The following is a 25,188-nucleotide window of genomic DNA, read 5'->3' as shown; positions in this document are numbered from 1 at the left end:
TAAGTTCAATTGCTGAATGTCATGGCATTGAGCTACTGTCGTAAAAAGGTCATATTCCATTCCCCAAGAACATCCACACCTGCTTTTACTGTCAGATGGATTTGGAGGAGGTCTTTAAGGGCTAGAAAATCACCTTACTTCTTCGTGATTTGTTTAATAATGTCTTTACTTTGCTGACCCACTACTTTATAAAAGAAAAAAAAGCCACTTACCCATGGGTCAAAGCAATTTTAACAAATCCTTTCCGCTGGCGGATGAACAGAGTGGACTTTCCAGGATGGGCATCCAGTGATTCTTTTGCACCCCCAAGGACAATGACAGAGATGTTTCCACCTCCTTCCTTGCTTACCACATAGGACACACTTTTCTTGGAAACTGAAACTAGCCCTTAGTGAATAAAACAAACAGTGTAACTAGTTATCCTTTTTTAAAAAATTACAACGTTTTATCATAATATTCCATGACAATAGTAAACATTCAACAAAATTTCCTACACTGCTTACCTTTGGAGCACTTTGTAAGTTTGTAATTTTTCAGAGTCAAATCTTTAGTAATGTATTCTATTAATAAGTTAACCTTTTGGCAGGTAGTGGGCTAGGTCTTTAAAATGCCATTCAGTCATTAGTAGGTTTACCACTTGTTTGTTTAGGTAGGTTGTGCACTGCCGAACTCTACAGGACACCATTTATATTGCATTCTAAGTAAAAGAATCCCCTGCCCCTGGAGTTGTTCAGTGCACAACCTGCACAGCTGTATGTGGTGGCCTTGATATTTATCCTGGTGAAGTTTTACACAGAACCAAAAAGTATATTCTCCAAGAGGCTGCAGTGGATTTTCTGAATATACAATGGCCTGTTTTCAGATATTCTATATGGATCATTATTTTCCAAACCTGGATTTATAATATAAATGTGATAGCATCTGGCTGTGTCCCCACCTAAATCTCATCTTGAATTGTAACTCCCACAATTCCTTCATGTCATGGAAGGGACCAAGTTGGAGGTAACTGACTCATGGGGGCAGGTCTTTCTCATGCTATTCTCATGATAGTGAATAAGTCCCATGAGATCTGATTGTTTTATAAAGAGGAGTTTCCCTGCACAAGCTCTCTCTTTGTCTGCCGCCATCCATGTAAGATGTGACTTGCTCCTCCTTGCCTTCCACCATGATTATGAGGCCTCCCCAGCCATGTAGAACTATAAGTCTTTCAAACCTCTTTTTCTTCCCAGTCTTGGTATGTCTTTATCAGCAGTGTGAAAATGAACTAATACAAAGTGGTTAAAAAAAAAAAAAAAATCAAGACATTTGACAACCTAGATCACTTGCCAGATCTCTACATGTTTCCAATATGGATAGTCTGCCTTTGGTAAATTGTTCATTTAAAACAGTTCGATAGTTGTTCAGTCTGTATTTCAGGCTTTCCCATGTAAAAATAACTTAAAAGATTCCTTTTCAGATTTCACATGTTCTGCATACTGAGGAAAATATAGGAAAGAATAAAGACAAAAATACAAACCATTCTTGAACTACATTTCAGAAATAATCACTTTTTAATGTCTTATGTGTCTTTCCATTCTGGGTTTTATCCATTTTTATTTAGTCATAACAGAATGTGTTAGACAGGCTTTATAAAGACATAGCATATCTCATCTCTTGAAGAAAATGGTATGCTAATTTTACTCTGGGTTTCTATTATGGGAAGAATTATGACAGGATTCTGAATGACCCACTGCCCTCTTAAGAGGCAGAGGATGCTGGGTTAGAGGTAGAGAGCCTGAGCCTGCCTAGATGGGTTTGAACCTTCACTGAGGTCAAGGCATGCCGTTCTGCTCTGTGTGAACCTGAGTGAGAGTTGGGTGCATCTCTTCCACCAGGAAAAGGGCCTCTTGGGTTTTCACACCCCTGGCTCTCCTAGCTTGCCTCTGGCCACTTCTCAGTTTTCCCTCAGGTTCCTTGTCTTCGGGCCATCCTTCAATGCTGTTATTTCTTAGGGGTCCTTCCTTATCTCTCTTGTCCTCTAACCTCATCTACACCCATGGATTCAAATACCATTTATGTGTGCTGAGTTCTCCCAAACCCATCTGTCAGGAGATCTTCCTCCTGAGGTTCCAGGCTCATATCTCCAATTGCCCAATTGACATATCTACATTGACAGCTCTAAGACACCTCGAACTGCACGTCTCCAAACCAAATGCATTAAATTCTCCCTCAAAGTGGTCCCTCTTCCAACATTACTTATCAAGGTGAATGGGACCATCATCTACCTGGTCAAAACACAGCTTCTTCCATATGTAGCCATCTTCTCCTTTCTTAGCCACCACATTCATTTGAAAGCATTTATTGAGCATTTGCTACAGGCCAGGTACAGGGCTAGATGTTCATAATAATGACACAATACAGTTGCTGCCTTCATGAGGATGAATCCATCACTAAGTCTTAGTGACTCTATCAGATATTTTTTATATTAATCCTCTCTTCCGTATCTCCAGTGCCATTGCCACTGTTAGCTTAGCCCTTATCACCTCTCCCTTCATCACCCAACAGGCCCCTTCCATCATCAGTCTCCAGGTCTACCTGCCTGTAACCACTTTCCAAGCTGCTGCCTGAATTATCTTTCTATTACACCAAATCCATCAGATCCCTCCTTTGCTCAAAATCCCTCCAAGTTCCCCATGGCTTATCTACAAGATAAAACCTAAAGTTCTCTGTATGGTATATATGGCTGTTGTGATCTGATCCTGTTACCTGTCCAGGCTTAAGGGGTAAACAGAAAGGAGCATGAACCTGAAACACAGTTGGCTCTGGCTGACACCTGATAGGTATAGATACATACAAAATGGGACAAGAAGAATGGGTTGGAGGTGGGATTTAAAAGGACTCACAGATGCAGAATCCTCTTGCATAAGAGCAAAACAGAGTGCTGTCAGCAAAGGCCCTCTGAAGCCCTACGGTTCCTTACTACATGAGGTCTGGTGCCTATGTCTGTCAGTCTTTCACACCCAGAGAGGCAGCCACCTGGGCAGGCACAGTCAAGAGGGGCAGCCTTGGACCAAGGGCTCTCCTAGGAATCTGGTTCTGGGAAGTACAGATAACTCTCTAGACTTAGAGACAAGGATAGTCCAAACCTCCACTGGCTGAAAGTTTGAATATTTCTATTTACCTTTTAGGGAAATGAAGTTGTACCACAGAAAATAATTCATGATGTCAGAAACCAGTGATTGCTGGGCGCAGTGGCTCACGCCTGTAATCCCAGCACTTTGGGAGGCCAAGGCGGGAGGATCAACTGAGGTCGGAAGTTCCAGACCAGCCTGACCAACACGGAGAAACCCCGTCTCTGCTAAAAATACAAAATCAGCCGGGGGTGGGGGAGCATGCCTGTAATCCCAGCTGCTCGGGAGGCTGAGGCAGGAGAATCACTCTAACCTGGGAGGTGGAGGTTGCTGTGAGCCAAGATCACGCCATTGTTCTCCAGCCTGGGCAACAAGAGCGAAACTCCGTCTCAAAAACAAAAACAAAACAAACAAACAAAAAACAAAGAAACCGGTGATTGCAAACAGGTTTCCTCTCCAAAGCCAGCTCTAGTAAACTGCAGTGGCTGTAAGGGCACTATATGGAGACAGACTCTAAGATGGAGTATATGCGTCTGATATGGCCACGGAGAAGGGGGTACCCACATCTCTTGGGCCATGAATTTGCCCAACCTGCTCTTAGCTATACGACTCAAACTCACCTGCGGCAATGCTTTGAATAAGCAAACACTTTAAATATGTTTCTGTGCTTTTGTGAAACTTAAACATTTTCCCCTGTAATGTTCTTCGTTTTATAAAACTCTAAAACAATGTATACAAAACAAGGAAGAGAAGTAATTCCCCCCCTACCAAACCTTTGGTGGTTAAGAGCGGGATAGTGCACCCTCTGCAGGCCAGATGCGGGATAGCTTGGAGGGTTTAGTGCGCCCTCTAGTGTGCCCTGTGGACCAGGCTGGACTTTGAAAACAGAAACAGAACCTGAAAATCCAGCGGTGAATCCCGGTCCTTGGGTGCTTAGTGATATCCTACCAGGTATATAATGACAATAATCACTTGAGAAATTAATAGGATGTAATAAAAATCTAGAAAACCATGAACAATTCTTTTTTTTCTTTCTTTTTTGAGACGTAGTCTCGCTCTGTCACCCAGGCTAGAGTGCAGTGGCACAACGTTGGCTCACTGCAACCTCCACCTACTGGGTTCAAGCAGTTCCCCCACCTCAGCCTCCTGAGTAACTGGGATTACAAGCGCCTACTACCATGCCCTAATTTTTGTACTTTTAGTAGAGACGGGTTTCACTATGTTGGCAAGGCTGGTCTCGAACTCCTGACCTCAAGTGTTCCAGCCCACCTCTGCCTCCCAAAGTGCTGGGATTACAGGCATGAGCCACTGCTCTTGTCTCTTTGTATTTATTTTTTTAATTGTGATGGGTCTCACTCTGTCACCCAGGCTGGAGTGCAGGGGCATCATCTCTAGTAACTGCAGCCTTGACCTCCCAGGCTCAGGTGATCCTTCCACCTCAGCCTCCTGAGTAGCTGGGACTACAGATGTGTGCCACCATGCCCAGCTAATTTTTGCATTTTTTGTAGAGACAGGGTTTTGCCATGTGGCCCAGGCTGGTCTCAACCTCCTGGGCTCAAGAGATCTGCCCACCTCAGCTTCCTAAAGTGCTGGGATTACAGGCGTGAGCCACCGCGCCTGGCCTGGACTCTTATTTCTGAGCCAAGTTATTTTTAATCTAGGAAGACAGCAAGTTGAATATGTTTAGTTTTATCACTGCTGGTACTTCAAGACACAACAAAAGACATTTTCCATTTCTAGTATTCGTAACAGCGTGCACGGTGCCTCTCCAAGGGTGTGATTTGTCACTTACTTGATCCATGATTTCTTCTTCTACATCTGAATACACAAAATGCATTCATTACTTTATTTGATCATTGTGTTAATATTCATTGAACGTTTCTATGTTCCAGGCACCATGCTGGATACTTAGGATGGAACAGAAAAGAAGACGCAGTTTGTGTCTTTCTGACACTTACATTCCAGTGGGGGAGGGCAGGAAACACCCAGACCACATAGGAAGTGCCAGATGAGGATAAAACAGGTTTTACTCTAAGAGACCAGAAACACACATGGGCCTGAGAAGAAATGTTGTGTGTGCTCCTGCTACTCCAAAGCACTGTGGAAGCAGTGATCCGCCATCACTTACCAATGCTCATCATATATTCTCGGAAGACAGGGCACCAGAACCAAAGTGGCAGCACGTGAAGATATGAAGTAAAGCCAGGAAACAGCTCCTTGAAGTCGGAATAATTTGTAGAAAAATTCCCAAAGGCTCCAGCCGCCAATATTCCATGGGGGTGAAACCCAAATATATAGTTGTGACTTGGATCCAAATCTTGAGTTTTGATGAGCTACGGCACATTCATATTGAGATTTAAAAAAAAAGAAAATTCCCTTATTATTTTCCAATGAGAAACAAAAGGACTAGTTTTTGTGTCAAGAGACAATGGAGAACATGACTCATTTTTGTTCCCTGGGTTGGAGCTGTTTCCAAATTTCTAAACCATCTTCTAAGCCCAGATTCCTTTATATACAGCCTTCTAGATTTTGTCAAGTCAGCTTACAGTTCATTTAGTAATTGGAGCCAAATTGCAGCCTTTCTCCCTGCTATGATTTGAATGTGTCCCTCAAAAGTAAGTGTTTAAAAACTTAATCCCCAATGCAACAGTGTTGGAGGTGGGGCCTAATGAGAGGTGATTAGGAATGAAAGCACAGTTAATGGATTAATGCCATTATCATAGAAGGGGGTTTGCTATCTTGGGAGTAAGTTCCTTATAAAAGAATGAATTCAACCCCCTCTTGCTCTTTCTTGGCCTCTCCTGCCCTTCCACCTTGCGCTGTGGGCTGTTGCAGCAGGAAGGCTCTTGCCAGATGCCAGCATCTTTGGTATTGGCCTTCCCAGTCTCCAAAACTGTGAGAAATAAATTTGTTTTCTTTATAAATTACCTAGTCTTTGGTATTCTGTTTTAGCAGCACAAAACACCCCCCCTGAAGAAGAAGCTTGAGATGTATGTGATGAAAACAAATTTCCACTCTTCTCCTAACTCAACATAATACTTTTTAAAACAGTTGTACTCACATGAATTGGAAAATAGTCCTTAAAGTGTTTCCAAAGAGTCCAATTTTTGATCCAGCTGGATCTCCTGCCTCCTTGCTCTGGGGTATGCCAGTCAAAGTAAAGCCACGTCAAATAAGGGATGTAAAGAAACCAATAGTTGTGTATGATCAGCATCACAGTGATTGCAATGGACATCTGCCCTGTAAGAAAAGAAAAAGTCTCATGGAATCAGAGTCCATTAGTATCTGCTCGCTGCAGTGGTCCACGGCAGGGGGATTAATACATACAAGATATGTTAAACCGAGCCTCAGTTCAGGTAAGGTAATACAACAAGACAGTGATGACATAGTATTATTTAACACTTATTAGATGCTTACTATATGCCAAGCATTGTGTTATGGACCCTGCCAAGGTATTTTTATTTAATCCTCATATAGCCACACACCAATAAAGTAGCCATAGTACTCTTTTTATTATTGAAGGGCGAGGTGGAAGGAATGGGTAGAGGAAACACTGAGCCATAATGTTCTTTCTAAAGAAGAGAAAATGGAAGCTTATAGAGGGGTTGAGTTGCCCAAGCCACACAGCATATAAGTGGTTGATCTGTCTGAATTTAAAGTCTAACTACTTAGTCATAGCTTTACATCACCTTCCCTCTGTGAATATATGGAAGGATCATCACTGACAGGAGGGATGTGGAGAATTTCCTACTACAGGAAATCCTATCTTCCTATCTTGACCGAGCAACCATTATTCATGTGTCCACAAAAAGGGCCTATTCTAGCAACAAACTTCATTTTCAGGAACTCTACTGTCAGAGACTGAAATAGCAAAGGTGGGACTCTTCAGATCTTAGCATGCATCACTTCTTGCAACATTTGATAATGAGAGAGCAATCCTGATTATTTATGTGCCTAATAACATAGCTTCAAAATACACGGGGCAAAAACTGTCAAAACTTGACTTGGGTGGTATTGACAAGAATGGTTACCTTCAAGTAACACATGAAGCTCAGCTATATGTTTTTTAAATGTCTATGTTATATACTACAATTTAAAAATTATGAAAAGAGAAATGCTAACAAGAGAAAGAGGAGGTACATGAAGACATAAAGCCTGGCACATAGTAAATCTTCACTAAATGCCAGCTACTATGACTTTAAGGAGTGCTGTTGCTGCTTTCTCTTCTATAACACACCGCAGTCTCCAATCTGGGGTTCGTTTCCACTCCCAAACTCTTATCTACTGCCAATCAACTTTGTTAAAGGCAACCCTGTCCCCAAGTTATCCACCAAAGTGGATAGTAGATAAATAATGCCTTAATCTATTATTGGAATACACACATATCTACTGACATATATGTTTTACCAAAAACAGAACATTTATTTATATTTTTTCTTTTTTTTTTTTTTTGAGACGGAGTCTCACTCTGTTGCCCACCCTAGAGTGCATGGGTGCAATCTCGGCTCACTGCAGCCTCCACCTCCTGGGTTCAAGCGATTCTCCTGCCTCAGCCTTCCAGGTAGCTGGGATTACAGGCGCACAACACCACGCCCAGCTAATTTTTGTATTTTTTAGTAGAGACGGGGTTTCACCATGTTGGCTAGTCTGGTCTCAAACTCCCGACTTCAAGTGATCCACCCACCTCAGCCTCCCAAAGTGTTGGGATTACAGGTGTGAGCCACCACGCCTAGCCTATTTATATTTCTTGATACATATAAATCAATACATTTCTCAGATATATCACTGAACCCAGTCAGGAAACGGACTTGCTGCTCTCTCCAGAGTTGGTTAAAGGTTGAAAGACTGGAGGAAAGGTTAAGGGAGCATGTGTCCTCCACACCTCTGTGGGGTACCTGTTTCCTTCTGGACCCGCCAGAAAAGTTTCCATGAGTCCAAAGCACGCTGTAAAGAGTGCCCTCTGCCCTTGTTCCTACCAGGATCATTCTAGTTTGCTTCCTTTGCTTTCTTCTATCCAGATCTGAGTACTGATGATTTGCCACTATTGGTTAGTTATCTGTTTATTTTGGTAAGATGTGCAAAAAAATGACAGGAAACTTACGTGGGCCTCATTTTTTTGTACTCAAAGTTTGATCAGGTAAGTGACAGTGAAACAGGGCAGGGAAAGAGCAGTTACTGAGTGGAGAGCCAGTCTCCTTCCCTGCATATGGAGCATCTCATTTATTCCTCCTTGCAACCCCCAAAGTACACGTTACTGCCCCATTTTACATTTGTAGAAACTGAGGCTCAGGACAACATGATGAAACCCCATCTCTACTAAAAATACAAAAATTAGCTGGGCATGGTAGTGGGCACCTGTAATCCCAGTTACTCGGAAGGTTGAGGCAGGAGAATGACGTGAACCCGGGAGGAGGCAGAGCTTGCAGTGAGCCGAGATGGTGCCACTGCACTCCAGCCTGGGCAACAAAGCGAGACTCTGTCTCAAAAAAAAAAAAAAAAAAAAAAAAAAAAAGAAAGAAAGAAAGAAAGAAACTGAGGCTCAGGGAATTCGAGTGTCCAAATGATTTGCAGCTGGATCTGCCTAATCCTTAAACCTACGCACTTTTTCACAAAGCCACACTGTCCTCCAGCTAATGGTAATAACATGTAGAGTAACTTATTACAGGTGCATAAACAGGTTCATAAGCATAAAGAAGCAGGCAAGTGGGAGGTTCTGTTTTCCTTTCTACAAAGATGGAAAAACTGACACCAAAAGCAAACTGACCTGATTTTAATCACAGAGTGAGCCAGGAACAGATCCAAAAATAATGTCCCCAAGCTACTAATTCAATATTCCACTAACTGAACCCTGAATACCTGAATACATGCTGCATATCTCTTTAATGCTCATTACATGTTTTGCATCAAAGGAAGAAAACACAATCAGGAGCAATGGCTCATGCCTGTAATCCCAGCACTTTGGGAGGCTGAGGTGGGTGGATACCTGAGGTCAGGAGTTCGAGACCAGCCTGGCCAACATAGAGAAATCCAGTCTCTACTAAAAATACAAAAATTGGTGGGGTGTGGTGGTGGGCGCCTGTAGTCCCAGCTATCTGGGAGGTTAAGGCAAGAGAATCTCTTGAACCCAAGAGCTGGAGTTTGTAGTGAGCCGAGATCACGCCATCACACTCCAGGCTGGGCAACAAGAGAGAGACTCTGTCTCAAAAAAAAAAAAAAAGAAGAAGAAGAAGAAAACACTATAAAAACTAGGTGACTAGATAACCTCTATTTTCTATGCATGCTATATATCTCTTTAATGCTCATTACATGTTTTGCATGTATAATAGTTAAGATGTAGGTCTGGAATTGAACTGCTAATCGGAATTTGCCACTGACTAGCTTTCCGACCAGGGACAAATTCTATGAGCTCTTGATCCTGACCTCGGGTGATCTGCCCACCTCGGCCTCCCAAAGTGTTGGGATTACAGGCGTGAGCCACTGCACCTGATCCTGTAATCCTTTGATTCTAAATGGGATTGAAAGAAGAAAACACTATAAAAACTAGGTGACTAGGTAATCTCTATTTTCTATTTTTATCTCATTAAGCAATTCAGGGTAACTTGATTCTTCTAAATTGGAGTTCAAAGAGAACAGGAAGATACAAAGGTCTACGCCATTACATTGTGCAGCTCTCAAAACTCATGTTGATAACTTCAAAAGTTGTCTAGATTCACAAACCAAGTTGAATTTAAGGCCTGAATTTTAGCTGAGTTGATTTATCTATATTCTGGATTAAAAACCACAACTCGGCTTCCTATCAATGACACTCTATTTTCACTCAGCTCACATAAATTCTACTTTCTCCATATTGTTGAGGAAGCTGTCCCTCACTCACTTTTTGTTTTTTTTTTTTTTGAAACAGAGTCTCACTCTGTTGCCCAGGCTGGAGTGCAATGGTGTGATCTCAGCTCACTGAACCTCCACCTCCCGGGTTCAAGTGATTCTCCTGCCTTGGCTTCCCAAGTAGCTGAGATTACAGCCACGAGCCACTATGCCTGGCTAATTTTTGTATTTTTTTTTTTTTTTTGAGACGGAGTCTCGCTCTGTCGCCCAGGCTGGAGTGCAGTGGCCGGGTCTCAGCTCACTGCAAGCTCCGCCTCCCGGGTTCACGCCATTCTCCTGCCTCAGCCTCCTGTGTAGCTGGGACTACAGGCGCCCGCCACCTCGCCCAGCTAGTTTTTTGTATTTTTAGTAGAGACGGGGTTTCACCATGTTAGCCAGGATGGTCTCAATCTCCTGACCTTGTGATCCGCCCGTCTCGGCCTCCCAAAGTGCTGGGATTACAGGCTTGAGCCACCATGCCCGGCCAATTTTTGTATTTTTAATAGAGGCGGGGTTTCACCATGTTTGCCATGCTGGGGGCTAGAACTCCTGACCTCAGGTGATGCACCCACCTCAGCCTCCCAAAGCGCTGGGATTACAAGCGTGAGCCACTGTTCCCGGCCTTTTTTTTTTTTCTTTTTCTTTTTTTAATTTAAGTGAAATTCACATAACATAAAAAACTAGTGATTTTAAAGAGAACACTCCGGTGGCATTTAATTCACAATGTTGTACAACTACTACCACCATCTAGTTCCCAAACATCCCCCTTATTTCAAAATAAAACCCTTTACCCATGAAGCGGTTACTCCCCATTCCTCCCTCCCCTCCACCGCTGGCAATTACCAATCTGTAGTCTGTCTCTTTTTCTTTCTTTCTTTTTTTTTTTTTTGAGACAGGGTCTCACTTTGTCACTCAGGCTGCAATGCAGTGGCGTGAACATGGGTCACTGCAGCCTCGACCTCTCGGGCTCAGGTCATCCTACCACCTTAGCCTCCCAAATAGCTGGGACTAGAGGTGCGCACCATGATACCTGGATACTTTTTGTATTTTTCATAAAGATAGGATCTTGCCATGTTGCCCAGGCTACTCTTGAACTCCTGAGCTCAACCGATCCTCCTGCCTCAGCCTTCCAAACTGCTGGGATGACAGGTGTGAGCCACTGGACCTGGCTGTAGTCTGTTTCTATGGATGTACCCACTCTCAATATTCGTATGAATGGAATGGTATCATATGCGACCTTTTGCAGACTTTTGTTTAACATCCAGTTTTTGTAAACCTTTGTTTAACATCAAGGTTTTGAGGTTCATCCATGTTGTAGCGTGTATCAGTACTTCATTCCTTTTTACGGCTGAGCAATATTCCCACATACACATACACTGTAATCTGCTTATTCATGCATCTGTTGATGGACATTTGGGTTGCTCCCACCTTTGGCTACTGTGAAGAGTGCCACAATGCCCCCATCACTGGAAACTTACTACATGTTTGAAACAAGTAGGGCTGGCCGGGCGCGGTGGCTCAAGCCTGTAATCCCAGCACTTTGGGAGGCCGAGACGGGCGGATCACGAGGTCAGGAGATCAAGACCATCCTGGCTAACACGGTGAAACCCCGTCTCTACTAAAAAATACAAAAAACTAGCTGGGCGAGGTGGCGGGCGCCTGTAGTCCCAGCTACACAGGAGGCTGAGGCAGGAGAATGGCGTAAAACCGGGAGGCGGAGCTTGCAGTGAGCTGAGATCCGGCCACTGCACTCCAGCCCGGGCGACAGAGCGAGACTCCGTCTCAAAAAAAAAAAAAAAAAAAAAAAAAAAGAAACAAGTAGGGCTCCAGCAAAGTGTATGTGTGATCATCGAATTTAGCACCACCAATAAAGGGACAAAATGACATGATGCCTCCTCATAGGATCTACTGGGAAATACACACTGTCACCTTAGCCAAGCCCAGGTTGGCGGGGGCACTCTACGAGATAACTGGCTTGGGCTGTTTAAAAATAATCAACCTTATAAAAGCTTTAAAAACAAATAAAAGCTATAGGAACTGGTCTACCTCTAAAGGAAAAGTTGAAGACAATTAAGGAAATTTGAATATAAACCATGTATTAAATAAGATTATCGTATCCCTGATACATTTCTTGGGTATGATAGTAGGATTTTGATTATACAGAAAATTCTTGTTTTCAGGCGATACATGCTATAGTATTCAAGTGTTATGATGTTTACAACTTAGTTTCTTCTAAATTGTTCAGCAGCAACAACAAAGTGTGTGTGTGTGTGTGTGTGTGTGTGTGTGTGTGTGTGTGCGTGTGGTGAGAGGGACAGAAAGCAAATGTGGCAAAATGCTAAAAAGTTGCTAAATCTAGATTAAAAAGAATATGTTTTCAAAAATTTTGATTTTATTATGGTAAGAGCACTTAACATGCAGTCTACCCTCGTAACAAACATTTGTGTAAACAAGTGTATAACGCAGTATTGTTAGTTGTAAGTACCAAGTACCGTGTCTGTGACATAATAATATTTGGTCTCTGCCCCCAGTTCCTGGCTTAGGGCTCCTAAAACTGTTGTAATTTCCTGATCAACAGGGGTGCTAGGTACATCCTTCCATCTTTTGTTCTAATAGTTGAACCCCAGTCCTGATGCTGAGCTTCCAATCCCTTGGAACTTCCTGAGTGACAGCAATGTCTTTTCTTCTAAGGAGGCAACTCTTGGTGGGCTCCAGGATGGTGGCTGGTCACCGAAAGACTAAGCAGTCACTAGAGGCTTGGAACCTGCAGCCCCATTCCCATCCTCAGGGAGAGGAGAGGGCTGGAAATGGAGTTAGTGACTGATCATGTTAGTAACTGATCATGTTAGTAACTGATCATGCCTAAATGAGGAAGGCTCCATAAAGTCCAGAGTTCAGACAGCTTATGGGTTGGTGAACACAATCACAAGCTGAGAGATTGGTGTACCCCAACGCCAAGAGAACAGAAGCTCCTGTGCTTTGGAATCTTCCAGACCTCTACCTAGGTACCTCATCATCTATATCCTTTATCATATCCATTATAATAAACTGCCACACATAAGTGTTAGTTCCTGAGCACTGTGAGCCATCATAGCAAATGACAGAGTCCAAGGAGGAGGTCGTGTAAATCCTCAATTTGTAACCAGTCAGAAAGAAGCACAAGTGCCAACCTGGACTTGTGGTTGGCATCTAAAGTTGGGGCAGTCTTGTAGATTGAGCTCTTCACCTGTGAGACCTAGCTCCAGGTAGACAGCATCAGAACTGAACTATACAATACCTAGTTGGTGTCTGGAGAGTTGGAGAAGGGTTGGTCCAGCAAAATCAGGGACGTAAATTTTCAGTTTCCAAGAATTGAAGACTTTTGGCAAGGAGTGGTGGCCAGGTCTGTGGCTTCTGAAAAGCGCTTAAACGCTTACACAGACAATTCCCATACATTAATGATTTTCCCTCTGTTGTCTCTACCCTTTCTGACTCCATTCCACTCACCTAGCTATTTACAATAAGTGAAATTGTTCTATAAAATCTCCATGAACAACCTGCATCAGCCAAAACATTGTGAAAACCATTGAATGTTTATCTACTTGCATTAAATAATGACCGTAATTAAGAAATAATTTAAGACTTTAACTTGTATATGTATTCTTTCTTCCTATTCTCATCCGAAAATTTTTCATATTTTTCTGCATGAAAGCTGTTTCCATACTTATTTTAACCATTTAACGTAGTATGGAGAAAGTAAGTAAAATTCAGAGGCAAGCAAAAATCCATTAGCACTTCTTTCCCTTCTTATTCCCAGAGACACTATATTTTTAAAATACCTATCTATGCCATCTGTGGAACATAAGAATATAAGTGTATTCTTCTGATTTTAAAAATTTCTATTTTAAGAGAACTTTCCTCCCAGAGTTTTTAAGGGTTGTGCTAAAAGACAAATCTCATCAGACCCCTTTGCAGAATTTTGCAGCCTAGTTTTCTTCATATGTGGGTTTATGCTACACTGCTTTTAAAAAGTGTTACATACAGGGAAATACATTTTTCTTGTTTTATAGCACAGTCAATCTTGAACCTACTTCCTTGCCTGAAGAAGGCAAATAAATTATAACAAACATCTGGTTGAAACCAGCCCCATGTTCTGAATATTTCAGGAAGGTTTCCATAAACACAAATACTTTGTATAGCTCAAACTGAAATCCATGGAGATAATCCATAACAAAAGAGACACACTAGCGTTTACAAAAAGCCCAAGAATCCCTTGTGTAATGTTAAAATTCACTTTCTCAAAATTTTCCAGATTAAAGGAACTAAAAGGACAACATAATGTGAAAAGACAAAATTACAGCAAATTTAGTTATGGAGCTAATTGACTTTTATTCACTATTCATGAATCAGGGCAGCCTCCATTCTGCAAAATAGGAGAGCTTTTACCGAGTAATGGTAGAACAGTGGGTAACGTAGAAACAAGGAAAACAGACCAAGAGGGAAGAAAAAGTGAATTGGCTATTGTCATGTCACTTCAGGTTTCTTTTTTATAAAAGTTAATGCAAAGGCGACTTCCTTATTACACTGACTCAGGCAGACTGGATCTCAGGAAAACTGGTCTATTTGGAGATCTTCCTGCTTCCTTGAAGTTTCAAATTTGATTATGTGGCACATAGGATGAGTGACTCCACTTTGGTTTGCTCGCGTCTGCTGGAGCCTAGTGCAGGAGCTCAGTCCAAAACAATGACTGCCCATAATTTCTGTTTAACACAACTAAATACAACATGTGGATTCCTTTGCTATACAGGACTTTAGTAAGAGAACTGCTGAAATATTTTTCTGATTTGGGTAATTGTACTGTGGCTATGGAAGAGAAATGTTCTTGGTTTTAGGACATATATACTGTAATCAGTTCAGTTAGTTTTCTACAAATTAAATTATAAGCTAATTCCATTCAAACAGCAATCCCAGTCAAAATCCCAGGAGGCTTTTTTTGGTGTGGAAATTGTCAACCTGATCCTAAAATGCATATGGAAATTATAAGGACTTGGAATAATCAAAACACCTCTGAAAAACAACAATACCAACAAAGTTTGAAGTTGGAATCATTTTGAATATCTGATTCCAAGAATTATTATAAAGCTACAATAATCAAAACAACATGGTACTGGCATCAAGATAGATAAACACATCAATGGCACAGAATAAAGAGTCTAGAAATAAACCTATGCATATATGGACAATTGGTATTTGATAAAGGCACAAGGGCAATGCAGTAGAGAGCTGACAGTGATCTTTCAAAAAAGAGCTGGAACAATTGGATTATACATACGCAAAAAAAAAAAAGGACTTAGACACTGTACCATACACAAAAATTAACCCTAAATAGATCATAGATCTATATGGAAAACCTAAAACTATTAACACTGGTAGGAGAAAATATAGAAGAAAATTTTTGTGACCTTGGATTAAGCGAAGAATTTTTTATTATTATTATTGAGACAGAGTTTTTTGCTCTTGTCACCCAGGCTGGAGTGCAATGGTGTGATCTCAGCACACTGCAACCTCCACCTCCTGGGTTCAAGCAATTCTCCTGCCTCAGCCTCCCGAGTAGCTGGGACTACAGGTACCTGCCATCGCGCCCAACGAAGTTTTATATTTTTAGTAGAGGCAGGGTTTCCCCACGTTGGCCAGGCTGGTGTCGAACTCCTGACCTCAGGTTATTCACCCGCCTCGGCCTCTCAAAGTGCTGGGATTACGGACGTGAGCCACCGCACCTGGCCGGATTAAGCAAAGATTTTAAAGATATGACATCCAACACAATCTATTAAAAACATGGATACATTGGACTTCATCAAAATTAAAACTTCTGCTCTTCAAAAGACACTGTTAAGAGATTGAAAGGATAATCCATAGACTGAAAGAAAAATCTATACAAAGCTCATGGCTGATAAATGACTTTATATCTAGAATGTACAAGAACTCTCAAAACTCAGCAATAGGAAAACAAGCAATCCTATAAAAACCAGACAAAAGATTTAAACAGATACTTCAACAAGGAATACAGATGGCAACTATGCAAATGAAAAGATGCTCACGGTCATTAGTCATTGAGGACATGCAAATTAAAGCCACAGTGGGACACCACTACACACTTATTAAAATTGCAAAAATTGGGGCTCAGCAACATTCTCTTGGCTCCTGGTGGTCAGTGGGGGAAGCGTGTGGGCAAGTCAGCACTCACCATCCAGTTAATCCAGTCCTATTTGCTAATGGATTATGATCCAATCACTTAAGATTCCTATGCGCGGCCGGGCGCGGTGGCTCACGCCTGTAATCCCAGCACTTTGGGAGGCCGAGACGGGCGGATCACGAGGTCAGGAGATCGAGACCATCCTGGCTAACACGGTGAAACCCCGTCTCTACTAAAAAGAAGTACAAAAAACTAGCCGGGCGAGGTGGCGGGCCCCTGTAGTCCCAGCTACTCGGGAGGCTGAGGCAGGAGAATGGCGTAAACCCGGGAGGCGGAGCTTGCAGTGAGCTGAGATCCGGCCACTGCACTCCAGCCTGGGCGACAGAGCGAGACTCCGTCTCAAAAAAAAAAAAAAAAAAAAAAATTCCTATGCAAAGCATTGTGTGATAGATAACACAGCAGGCTGGCTAAATATTTTAGATAAAGTAGAACAAGAAGAGTCTGGAGCCATGAGATAACAGATATGAGGACTGGCGAGGGCTTCCTGTTGTCTTTTGAGTCACGGGCCAGGCAGTTTTGGAAAAAAATCTATACATTTCAAAGACAGATTCTCAGAGTAAATGATTATGATGCGTTTCCAATGATTTTATTTGGCCATAAAGCAGATCTGGATCTTTAAAGACAAGTAACACAGGTAGGACGGAGTTAGTACGGCAACTTAAGGCAGCATACCCAGAAGGCATTAGCAAAGGATAGAATGAGCGTAGCTTAAACTTTCCATTAACTTGTCCAAGTTATAAGGAAATTTCAAGAGCAGTAACTTCCTTCTTCACCAGAACCGACACGGAAAGAAAAAGACAAGAAAGGCTGCTACTGTGTCATTTTCTAGAATCCTTTGAGTTTTAGCTATCAGCCTCCAGGAAGAGCCCTCATCTTCTTTTTCTCTCCTTACAGTTTACATCTCATTAGTATCTTTCCAGCCTTAGACAAACGTTAGCCTTAGACCAAGAAGCTGGTGAGTCCTTTCCACCTAACTAACTAAGTTGGTGAGTCCTTTCCACCTAAGCTAACATAATGATCATTTCCAGACAAATTTAAAGGAAATGCCAAGGCGGCTTCAAAATTATCTGATTTCATTAAAATATATATGCCAGGCATAGTGGCTTTTTAGTAGAGACAGGGTTTCACCACATTAGCCAGGATGGTCTTGATCTCCTGACCTCGTGATCTGCCTGCCTCGGCCTCCCAAAGTGCTGGGATTACAGGCGTGAGCCATTGCGCCCGGCCAATAAGTACTTTTATATGTTTATAAGCATTATACTTTACAACATACCTTGTAAATATGTAAAGGTAAGTATTTAATTCTCATTGTTCACTTTTAACTGACAAAGCATAAAAAGTGGAAACTACAGAAGCTGTGGTAGAACTTGTACTTGCTGGTCTGGTTTTCGTTGTATCCACCTTTGGCCAGTCACATATCTACTCAAGAAACCTTCCCAATAGAGTACAACAGGATGAGACTCTGAGATCGTTTTCAGTATCTCCTACTAGAGATTGACTGTTATATCTCAGGTATGAAGCATAAAATTTTAGTTGACAATTAGTATAATTGTGGATGGCTTCTGACTTTGTTTTTTAATTCTGTGGATTGTGTTTAAACAATTCAAAAGCATGTTCCTGATTTTTAGATACTAAAATACACAGTTGTCACTTTATTGAACATGTACAAAAGTCCCATGAAGTTTTTTTTTTTTTCTTTTTTTGAGACAGAGTCTCACTCTGTTGCCCAGGCTGGAGTGCAGTGGCGCAATCTCAGTTCACTGCAAGCTCTGCCTCCCGGGTTCACGCCATTCTCCTGCCTCAGCCTCCCAAGTAGCTGGGATTACAGGCACCTGCCACCACGTCTGGCTATTTTTTTTTTTTTTCGTATTTTTAGTAGAGACGGGGTTTCACCATGTTAGCCAGGATAGTCTCAATCTCCTGACCTCGTGATCCGCCCGTCTCGGCCTCCCAAAGTGCTGGGATTACAGGCATGAGCCACCATGCCCGGCCAGTCCCATAAAGTTTATAAAGCATACCCTTATATAGCTTCAGGTGCCAGAATTAAAATTGATCTGTATCACAAGAAAAAAAAATTGAAAAATTAAATAGACTACAACGAGTGATGGTAAGGACATGGAGCAATTAGAACTCTCATGCCCTGCCAGTGAGAATGTAAAATGATGTAATAGTTTGGAAGAAACTTTGGTGATTTCTGGAAAATTTAAACCTGCAACTATCATATAATCAAGCCATTACATTCTTAGGTTTACCTATGAATAAAGAAAGTATCTGTTCATACAAAGATCTGTAGGTGAAAGTTCATGGTAGTATTATTCATAATAGCTATGAGCCAAATATTCATCAATAGATGGCTGGACAAATTGCAATACATCCATGCAAGAGAATGCTGCTTAGAAACAAAAAGCAATGAACCACTGACATATATGAGAAAGAGCCTCAAAATAATTATGCTGAGTGAAAGAAGCCAGACAAAAGGAGAGTATATATGATGTGATTCCATTTATACAAAACTCTAGAAAATGCAAACTAATCTGTGGTGACAGATCAGATCATATCAGGTGCAGTGTGGCTCACACCTGTAATCCCAGTACTTTGAGAGGTCAAGATGGGAGGATCCCTTGAGCCCAGGGGTTCAAGACCAGCCTAGACAACATAGAGAGACCCCATTTGTAGATAAAGAAAGAGAGAAAGAAAGAAAGAAAGAAAGAAAGAAAGAAAGAAAGAAAGAAGAGAAGAGAAGAAAGAGAAAGGAAGGAAGGAAGAAAAGAAAGGAGATCAGTGGTTGCTTGGGAAGGGGGTGGGGGGTGGGCAGAGAAGGAGGGCTTACTGTTTGATTTTTTTACTAAATGAAGCATTTTGCTACTTTAAAATATATTCCAAGTACTAATAGCTTAAACTCACTTTCCTGGTGGTGGCAAGAAAAATGCATTCTGGGATTTTGATTTAGAGATCTTAAAACATCTTTAAAAAACATCTCTCATCACCACTGGAAGTAACTATTATATCAACTCCTTACTTAAAACTTGATAATTAAATGGAAAGAAGATAGCAATTATCCTTTCTTTCCTGTAAGAATTGAATTGTAGGGTAGTCAAATGGTGCTACATGATGAGACAAAATTGTTAACTGCGGAAATTCTAGCTAATAAATGAAGAATAAATGATAGAATAAGAAAATCACCATTTTGCAGTTTCAAATAAAACAAGTAATTCAGGCAAGGATCATGACTTAAATCACTAGATGAAAGTTTGCAGCATGCCAGTCATCACATCGGATTACTTCCTTCCTAGACCCACTGACCAATTGTAGACACAAATAATGGGACAAGCACACACTGTGTGTGCATCCTGATGTGATGTAACATGAAGTGCACAGCAACACTTGGGAAGAAGTCTTGCCCAAAAGCTTTCATCTAAATCTAATCAAGCATTTAGCTCTAACTTCCATCTTTTAAAAGAAATACAAGGGATAGAGGAACAAATTAACCCTACAAAGAAGCAGACAAACTCACAAAGTGAGACATCCTGCAGGACCCATGTCAAATGGTTTCTTCAAGGCTTCATTGACAAGAAAACAAAGGGGAGACACTGTTCTACACGAAAGACATAAAAACCAAATATAACACGTGGGTCTTATTTGGATTTGGGTTCAAACAAATTGCCAGTAAAAGTGTATTTTGTTTGGGCACAGTGGTTCACACCTGTATCCCATTACTTTGGGAGGCTGAGGCAGGAGGATCACTCGCGCCTGGGAGTTTGACAGCAGCCAGGGCAACATAAGGAAGCCCCGCCTCTATCAAAAAGAAAAAAGAACAAGAAAAAAAGTGTAGTTTTGGTGCAGTTTAGGATATCTGAACTTGGTTTACATGATTTTAAGCAATTTTTGTTAACTACGCTAGGTATGGCAAGAGTACTATGGTTACACACAAAATACTAATTTTTAAATTATGCAAACTAAAGTATTTAGTATTAAAATATCTTAATGTGTGAGTTCACTAGACACAAAGGAAACAACAGACACTGCGGCCTACATAAGGGTGGAAGGTGGAGGATGAGGAGGAAAAGCTACCGACTGAGTACTATGCCAATTATTTGGGTGATGAAATAATCTGTACAATCCCCACGACGCAAAATTTACCCATATATCAAACCTGCACATGTACTCCTGAACCTAAAAGGTAAAAAAGTTATACGAAAAAAAAGATTTGTTTTAAAATATTTTTTGCAAAATAATGGATAAAACGTATACGGCAAATTATTAAATAACTATAAACCTAGGTCATGGGTATATGGGAATTCATACTCTTCTGTCTACTTTCTGTATGTTTGAAATTTCCCACAATATAATTTCCAAGATATGTGATAACACAAAATATGCTCCTGCTAACACAAATGTCAAATGTGTGAAACGTTGAAAACATGGAGGTGAATTGGATCTAGAACCACTGTAGTTTGATTCAAATTAGGCACAGGTCATTGAGCACCTGTCATGTCTTCATCACTAATCCACTCACATGTGGTCACACGTGTCTCGACTTTCCACTACTGAGCCATGTGATCTTGAGTAATTTACTTTACCTGCTAGTTCCTTCATTGGTAAAGTGAGGGTAAGGGGTAGTCACTCTCACCGGGTTGCTGTGAGGATTACATGAGTTAATACTCTAGGGATCTGGTGGGTAGATAGTTCCTATTCTGGGTGATAGACCAGAAACAGCCATTCAACAAGTATTTGTGTATATCTCAAGTATTTGTGTATATCTCAAGTATTTGCATATATCTTCCACGGGCCAGACACATACTGTGTGTTCCCTCACTGAGCTTGTAGACTAGGACAGCCATAAAGAAATTTCTCAAGTCACCACAGCCATACACAGATACAAGCAATGATAAGTGCCATGAAAGAAAAGAACAGTGGCTATCAGAGATGTGTTGAATGATCAGTTAGGAAGTCGGACTCCAAGTTCAGGCCATGAAAGAGAGCAGTTCAATGGGTAAAGCAGAGACTTTGGGCAGAATACTTGGGTTTGAAACCAGCTCTACCACGTCCTGCTAGCTGCATCACCTTGAGCAATTTACTTCATCTCTTATTTCCCTCATCTGTACCATGAGTGCAGGAATAGTCCTTACCTCACACGGGTGTTGTGAAGATTGCTAGTTAATTGTGGATGTTGCTTAGAACAGCACCTGGCACATACCAAGCGCTGGATAAGGTTGTGTGTTGTTACCTCCGTGGTGCTTTGATCCAGAGCAAAACGGGGTGTAATGTTATCAACCCTGCCTCAAGGTGTGTGGGCTGTGAGGACTTAATGAGTTAACATTTTGAATTACTTTTTTTTTTCCCGTAAATTCTACCTAGCAGCACAGGAGAGTCACTTGGAGAGTTCTTTTTTTTTTTTTTTTTTTTTTTTTTTTTTTTTTTTTTTTTTTTTTGAGACGGAGTCTCGCTCTGTCGCCCAGGCTGGAGTGCGGTGGCCGGATCTCAGCTCACTGCAAGCTCCGCCTCCCGGGTTCACGCCATTCTCCTGCCTCAGCCTCCTGAGTAGCTGGGACTACAGGCGCCCGCCACCGCGCCCGGCTAGTTTTTTGTATTTTTTAGTAGAGACGGGGTTTCACCGTGTTAGCCAGGATGGTCTCGATCTCCTGACCTCGTGATCCGCCGGTCTCGGCCTCCCAAAGTGCTGGGATTACAGGCTTGAGCCACCGCGCCCGGCTTGGAGAGTTCTTAAAAGAGGAAAAAGGAAAAAAAAAAAGGTGTACAGGCTTCATTCTGAAACAAACGACTTAGAAATTCCAGGGATGAGCAGGGCGCGGTGGCTCATGCCTGTAATCCCAGCACTTTGGGAGGCTGAGGCGGGCAGATCACCTGTGATTGGGAGTTCGAGACCACTCTGACCAACATGGAGAAACCCCGTCTCTATTAAAAAGACAAAATTAGCCAGGTGTGGTGGCACATGCCTGTAACCCCAGTTACTCGGCAGTCTGAGGCAGAAGAATCACTTGAACCTGGGAGGCGGAGGTTGCGGTGAGCCGAAGATCGCGCCATTGCACTCCAGCCTGGGCAACAAGAGTGAAACTCAGTCTCAAAATAATAAATAAATAAGTAAATAAATAAACAAACAAACAAACAAATAAATCCCAGGGACAGAGCCTGGGCAGCTGTATTTATAGAAGCTTCTGTTGAGAACCACTGATCTAGGCTTTCGAAATGTAAAAGCAGTTTTAAAAGTGTAAAACTCTCCAGTGCAATGGGTTTTTTTACTATTGGCACCCCAACGCTGTACAATCCATGATCTTACAGCACACACATGATCTTCATCTTCAGAAGAGTTTATGTTTCAATAGAAGGGTCTCCCCCAAATTCCTCTCTCCTCCCACATCACCCCTATGTACTTCAAGAGCAGAACAAATAAGAAGAAGAAGGAGAAGGAGAAGGAGAAGGAGAAGAAAAACACCCAAGTAAACACCTTTGCCCCATCTAATGATTCGGCTCTTGTATGTTTCATGGGCTCAACTTGGGAACCAACTGGAACACACACGCTCCCGGGTCACATTATTTCCAGAGAGAAACCGCTCAACCAAACGCAATGAGCAGGCTTCTTTACAGAAAGGTACTGCTATGCATCCAGGAAATCTCCAAAACGGTAAAGGGAACACTGCTGTTTGTCAGGAGGGTGGGGAGACGAAGGAATCAGGTTCTAACTACTTAGACATTACTTTTCCATCTATGAATCAACAGTTCGAGAAACGAGTTTGCCAACTTTTGAGGGGTTAAAGTGCTCAAGCGTTGGATGGAGTCATGGTTACATTTTGGTGGATACAGTTGCCAAAAGTCATCGAGCTGTAGCCGTATAACTGCGCCTTTTATTGTAGGCAAGATGCACCTCAATTAAAAAAAAGATAACGTGGCCGGGCGCGGTGGCTCAAGCCTGTAATCCCAGCACTTTGGGAGGCCAAGACGGGCGGATCACGGGGTCACAAGATCAAGACCATCCTAGCTAACATGGTGAAACCCCGTCTCTACTAAAAAAATACAAAAAACTACAGGGCGAGGTGGCGGGCGCCTGTAGTCCCAGCTATTCCGGAGGCTGAGGCAGGAGAATGGCGTGAACCCGGGAGGCGGAGTTTGCAGTGAGCTGAGATCCGGCCACTGCACTCCAGCCTGGGCGACAGAGCAAGACTCCGTCTCAAAAAAAAAAAAAAAAAAAAAAAGATAACGCAGGAGAAAATAAAGTTAAATAGCCATTAGCGATGAGGTTCTCCTGAGGAAACAAACCAGCGTCCACGTTAGCGCCAAACGCCCTCTTTCACCCGCCTGCTGTGGCCGACAGGGGAACGAGGGTTGGAAGGTTCTCTGCAGGTTCTGGAATCCAGACCATCCCGAGGGAGGACACGGAGCCCACCCGCCGCTGCCCGGGGGCGGGGTCCTTACCCAGCAGCACGAAGTACAGGACCCACTGCAGCACGGCCACCGTTTGCAGCCGCCGCGCCAGGGGGACGTTGAGCGGTGCAAACTCGACCTTCATGGCCCAGCCGGGCGAGGACTGCGCCAGCCACTGCCGCCTGCACCCCCGCTGCTCTGTGGCGCCTGTGGGCAATGCCCGGCCGGATCCGGGCCCCGCGCTGGGCACTAGCTGGGCGGAGAGGAGGAGGCAGAGGCTAGGCAGCTGGCGGGGACCCAACTTCGCCCTGGGTAGGAGGGCGGGCTCGGCTGAGGTTGGGGGCAGCCAATCACAAGCGCCCCGCGCCAGAGTTGGCCCAGCGCCCTGGCCCCGCAGCAGCTGCCGCGGCCCGGGGCGCATTGGCTAGCGCGCCCGGGCGCTGGCGAGAGCGCGCCGCATGGGACACGAGGGAAGGAGAGAGGGGTCAGCTGGCAGCCAGCCCGTGCTGGGTAACGCGGGCTCCAGCCGCCTGGCTGAGGACCTGGGATCTCCACGAGGATCTGACCATTGTTTAGCTGATTGATCACCCAGCGTTTGCCTTCAGCACCCGCCCTTAAACCCACGCCTTCCTCCGAACCCTCTGTGACTGGGGAAGGGTTAGTTTGAGGAATCGCACGCCAGCTGGAGAGAGGAGTCAGACTTGTTTCTTGGCTTATTGGTCTGTATCCCCCCGCCACCTCCAGTTTCCCCTGGAAGGGGGAAGAGGACGTGGCTTCCTCACTCTTGGGTCCTCAGATCCCTACAGGAGCTCTGGGAACCTTTCACCCATTCATTCATTCAACCCATATTTATTAAGCACTGGCCACGTGCTGGGCACCATCCGGGCGCTCGGATAACCAAGCTGTCAAGCTCGTCTGTGTGAAGAGACCACCAACAGGCTTTGTGTAAATAAGGCTGTTTATTCACCTGGGTGCAAGTGGGCTGAGTCCGAAAAGAGTCAGCGAAGGGAGATGGGGAAGGGGTTGCTTTACAGGAGTTGAGCAGGTAATGGAAAATTACAGTAAAAGGTAGTTTTCTATTAGCAGAGGAAGGGGTCACCAGGTACACGGTGGGGAGATCATAAGACTCATTGTCCAGAAGAAGAATGTCACAAAGTCGATTGATCAGCTAAGGTATGGCAGGGAGCAGTCACAATGATAAAATGTTGTAATGTTGGTTAATCAGTTAAGGCAGGAACTGGCTGTTTTACTTGTGTTTTTTTGGCTGCTCCAGGCTTCTTGGCTCCTGCAGGCCACCTGGATGTGTATGTGCAGGTCACATGAAGGTTATAATGGCTGAGCTTGGGCTCAGAGGCCTGACACAAGCTATTCATTGTCTTGTGTTCAGAGTACAGGGAGAAACAGCCATCAGCAAAACAACTACACAATTTGGTGTATAATTACAAGTAAGACCCTACTGTGAATGACCAGAAGATTCCAAAACCAAGACTGCTGCATGGTCAGGGAAGTGTCTGAAGAAGTGCCCTTACTTGAGCTGTAGCCAAATTTAGTTAACCCAGCAGTCATCCAGGCAAAGGGAAGCACGCGTGCAAAGGTCCTGTGGCC

General features: G+C 43.0%; 1 protein-coding gene across 1 annotated transcript in view; it reads right to left on the bottom strand.

The window, feature by feature from the left end:
• The window catches only part of MOGAT1 (monoacylglycerol O-acyltransferase 1), a 41,567-nt gene extending 17,435 nt beyond the window's left edge, over positions 1–24,132 (bottom strand). The window contains exons 1-4 of the mRNA XM_001107993.4: positions 23,635–24,132; positions 6,172–6,350; positions 5,239–5,443; positions 213–387 (exon numbers count right to left, since the gene is read on the bottom strand). Of these exons, the coding sequence (XP_001107993.3) occupies positions 213–387; positions 5,239–5,443; positions 6,172–6,350; positions 23,635–24,004 (929 nt within the window). The 5' untranslated portion in view covers positions 24,005–24,132. The remainder of the gene's footprint in view (positions 1–212; positions 388–5,238; positions 5,444–6,171; positions 6,351–23,634) is intronic.
• Between the last annotated feature and the right edge of the window lie 1,056 nt (positions 24,133–25,188).

The sequence above is a fragment of the Macaca mulatta genome, chromosome 12 (assembly GCF_049350105.2).
Source record: "Macaca mulatta isolate MMU2019108-1 chromosome 12, T2T-MMU8v2.0, whole genome shotgun sequence".
In the NCBI taxonomy this organism is placed as follows: Eukaryota; Metazoa; Chordata; class Mammalia; order Primates; family Cercopithecidae; genus Macaca; species Macaca mulatta.
The sequence above is the reverse complement of the archived record's forward strand: the minus strand, read 5'-3'. Positions and strand labels throughout refer to the sequence as shown.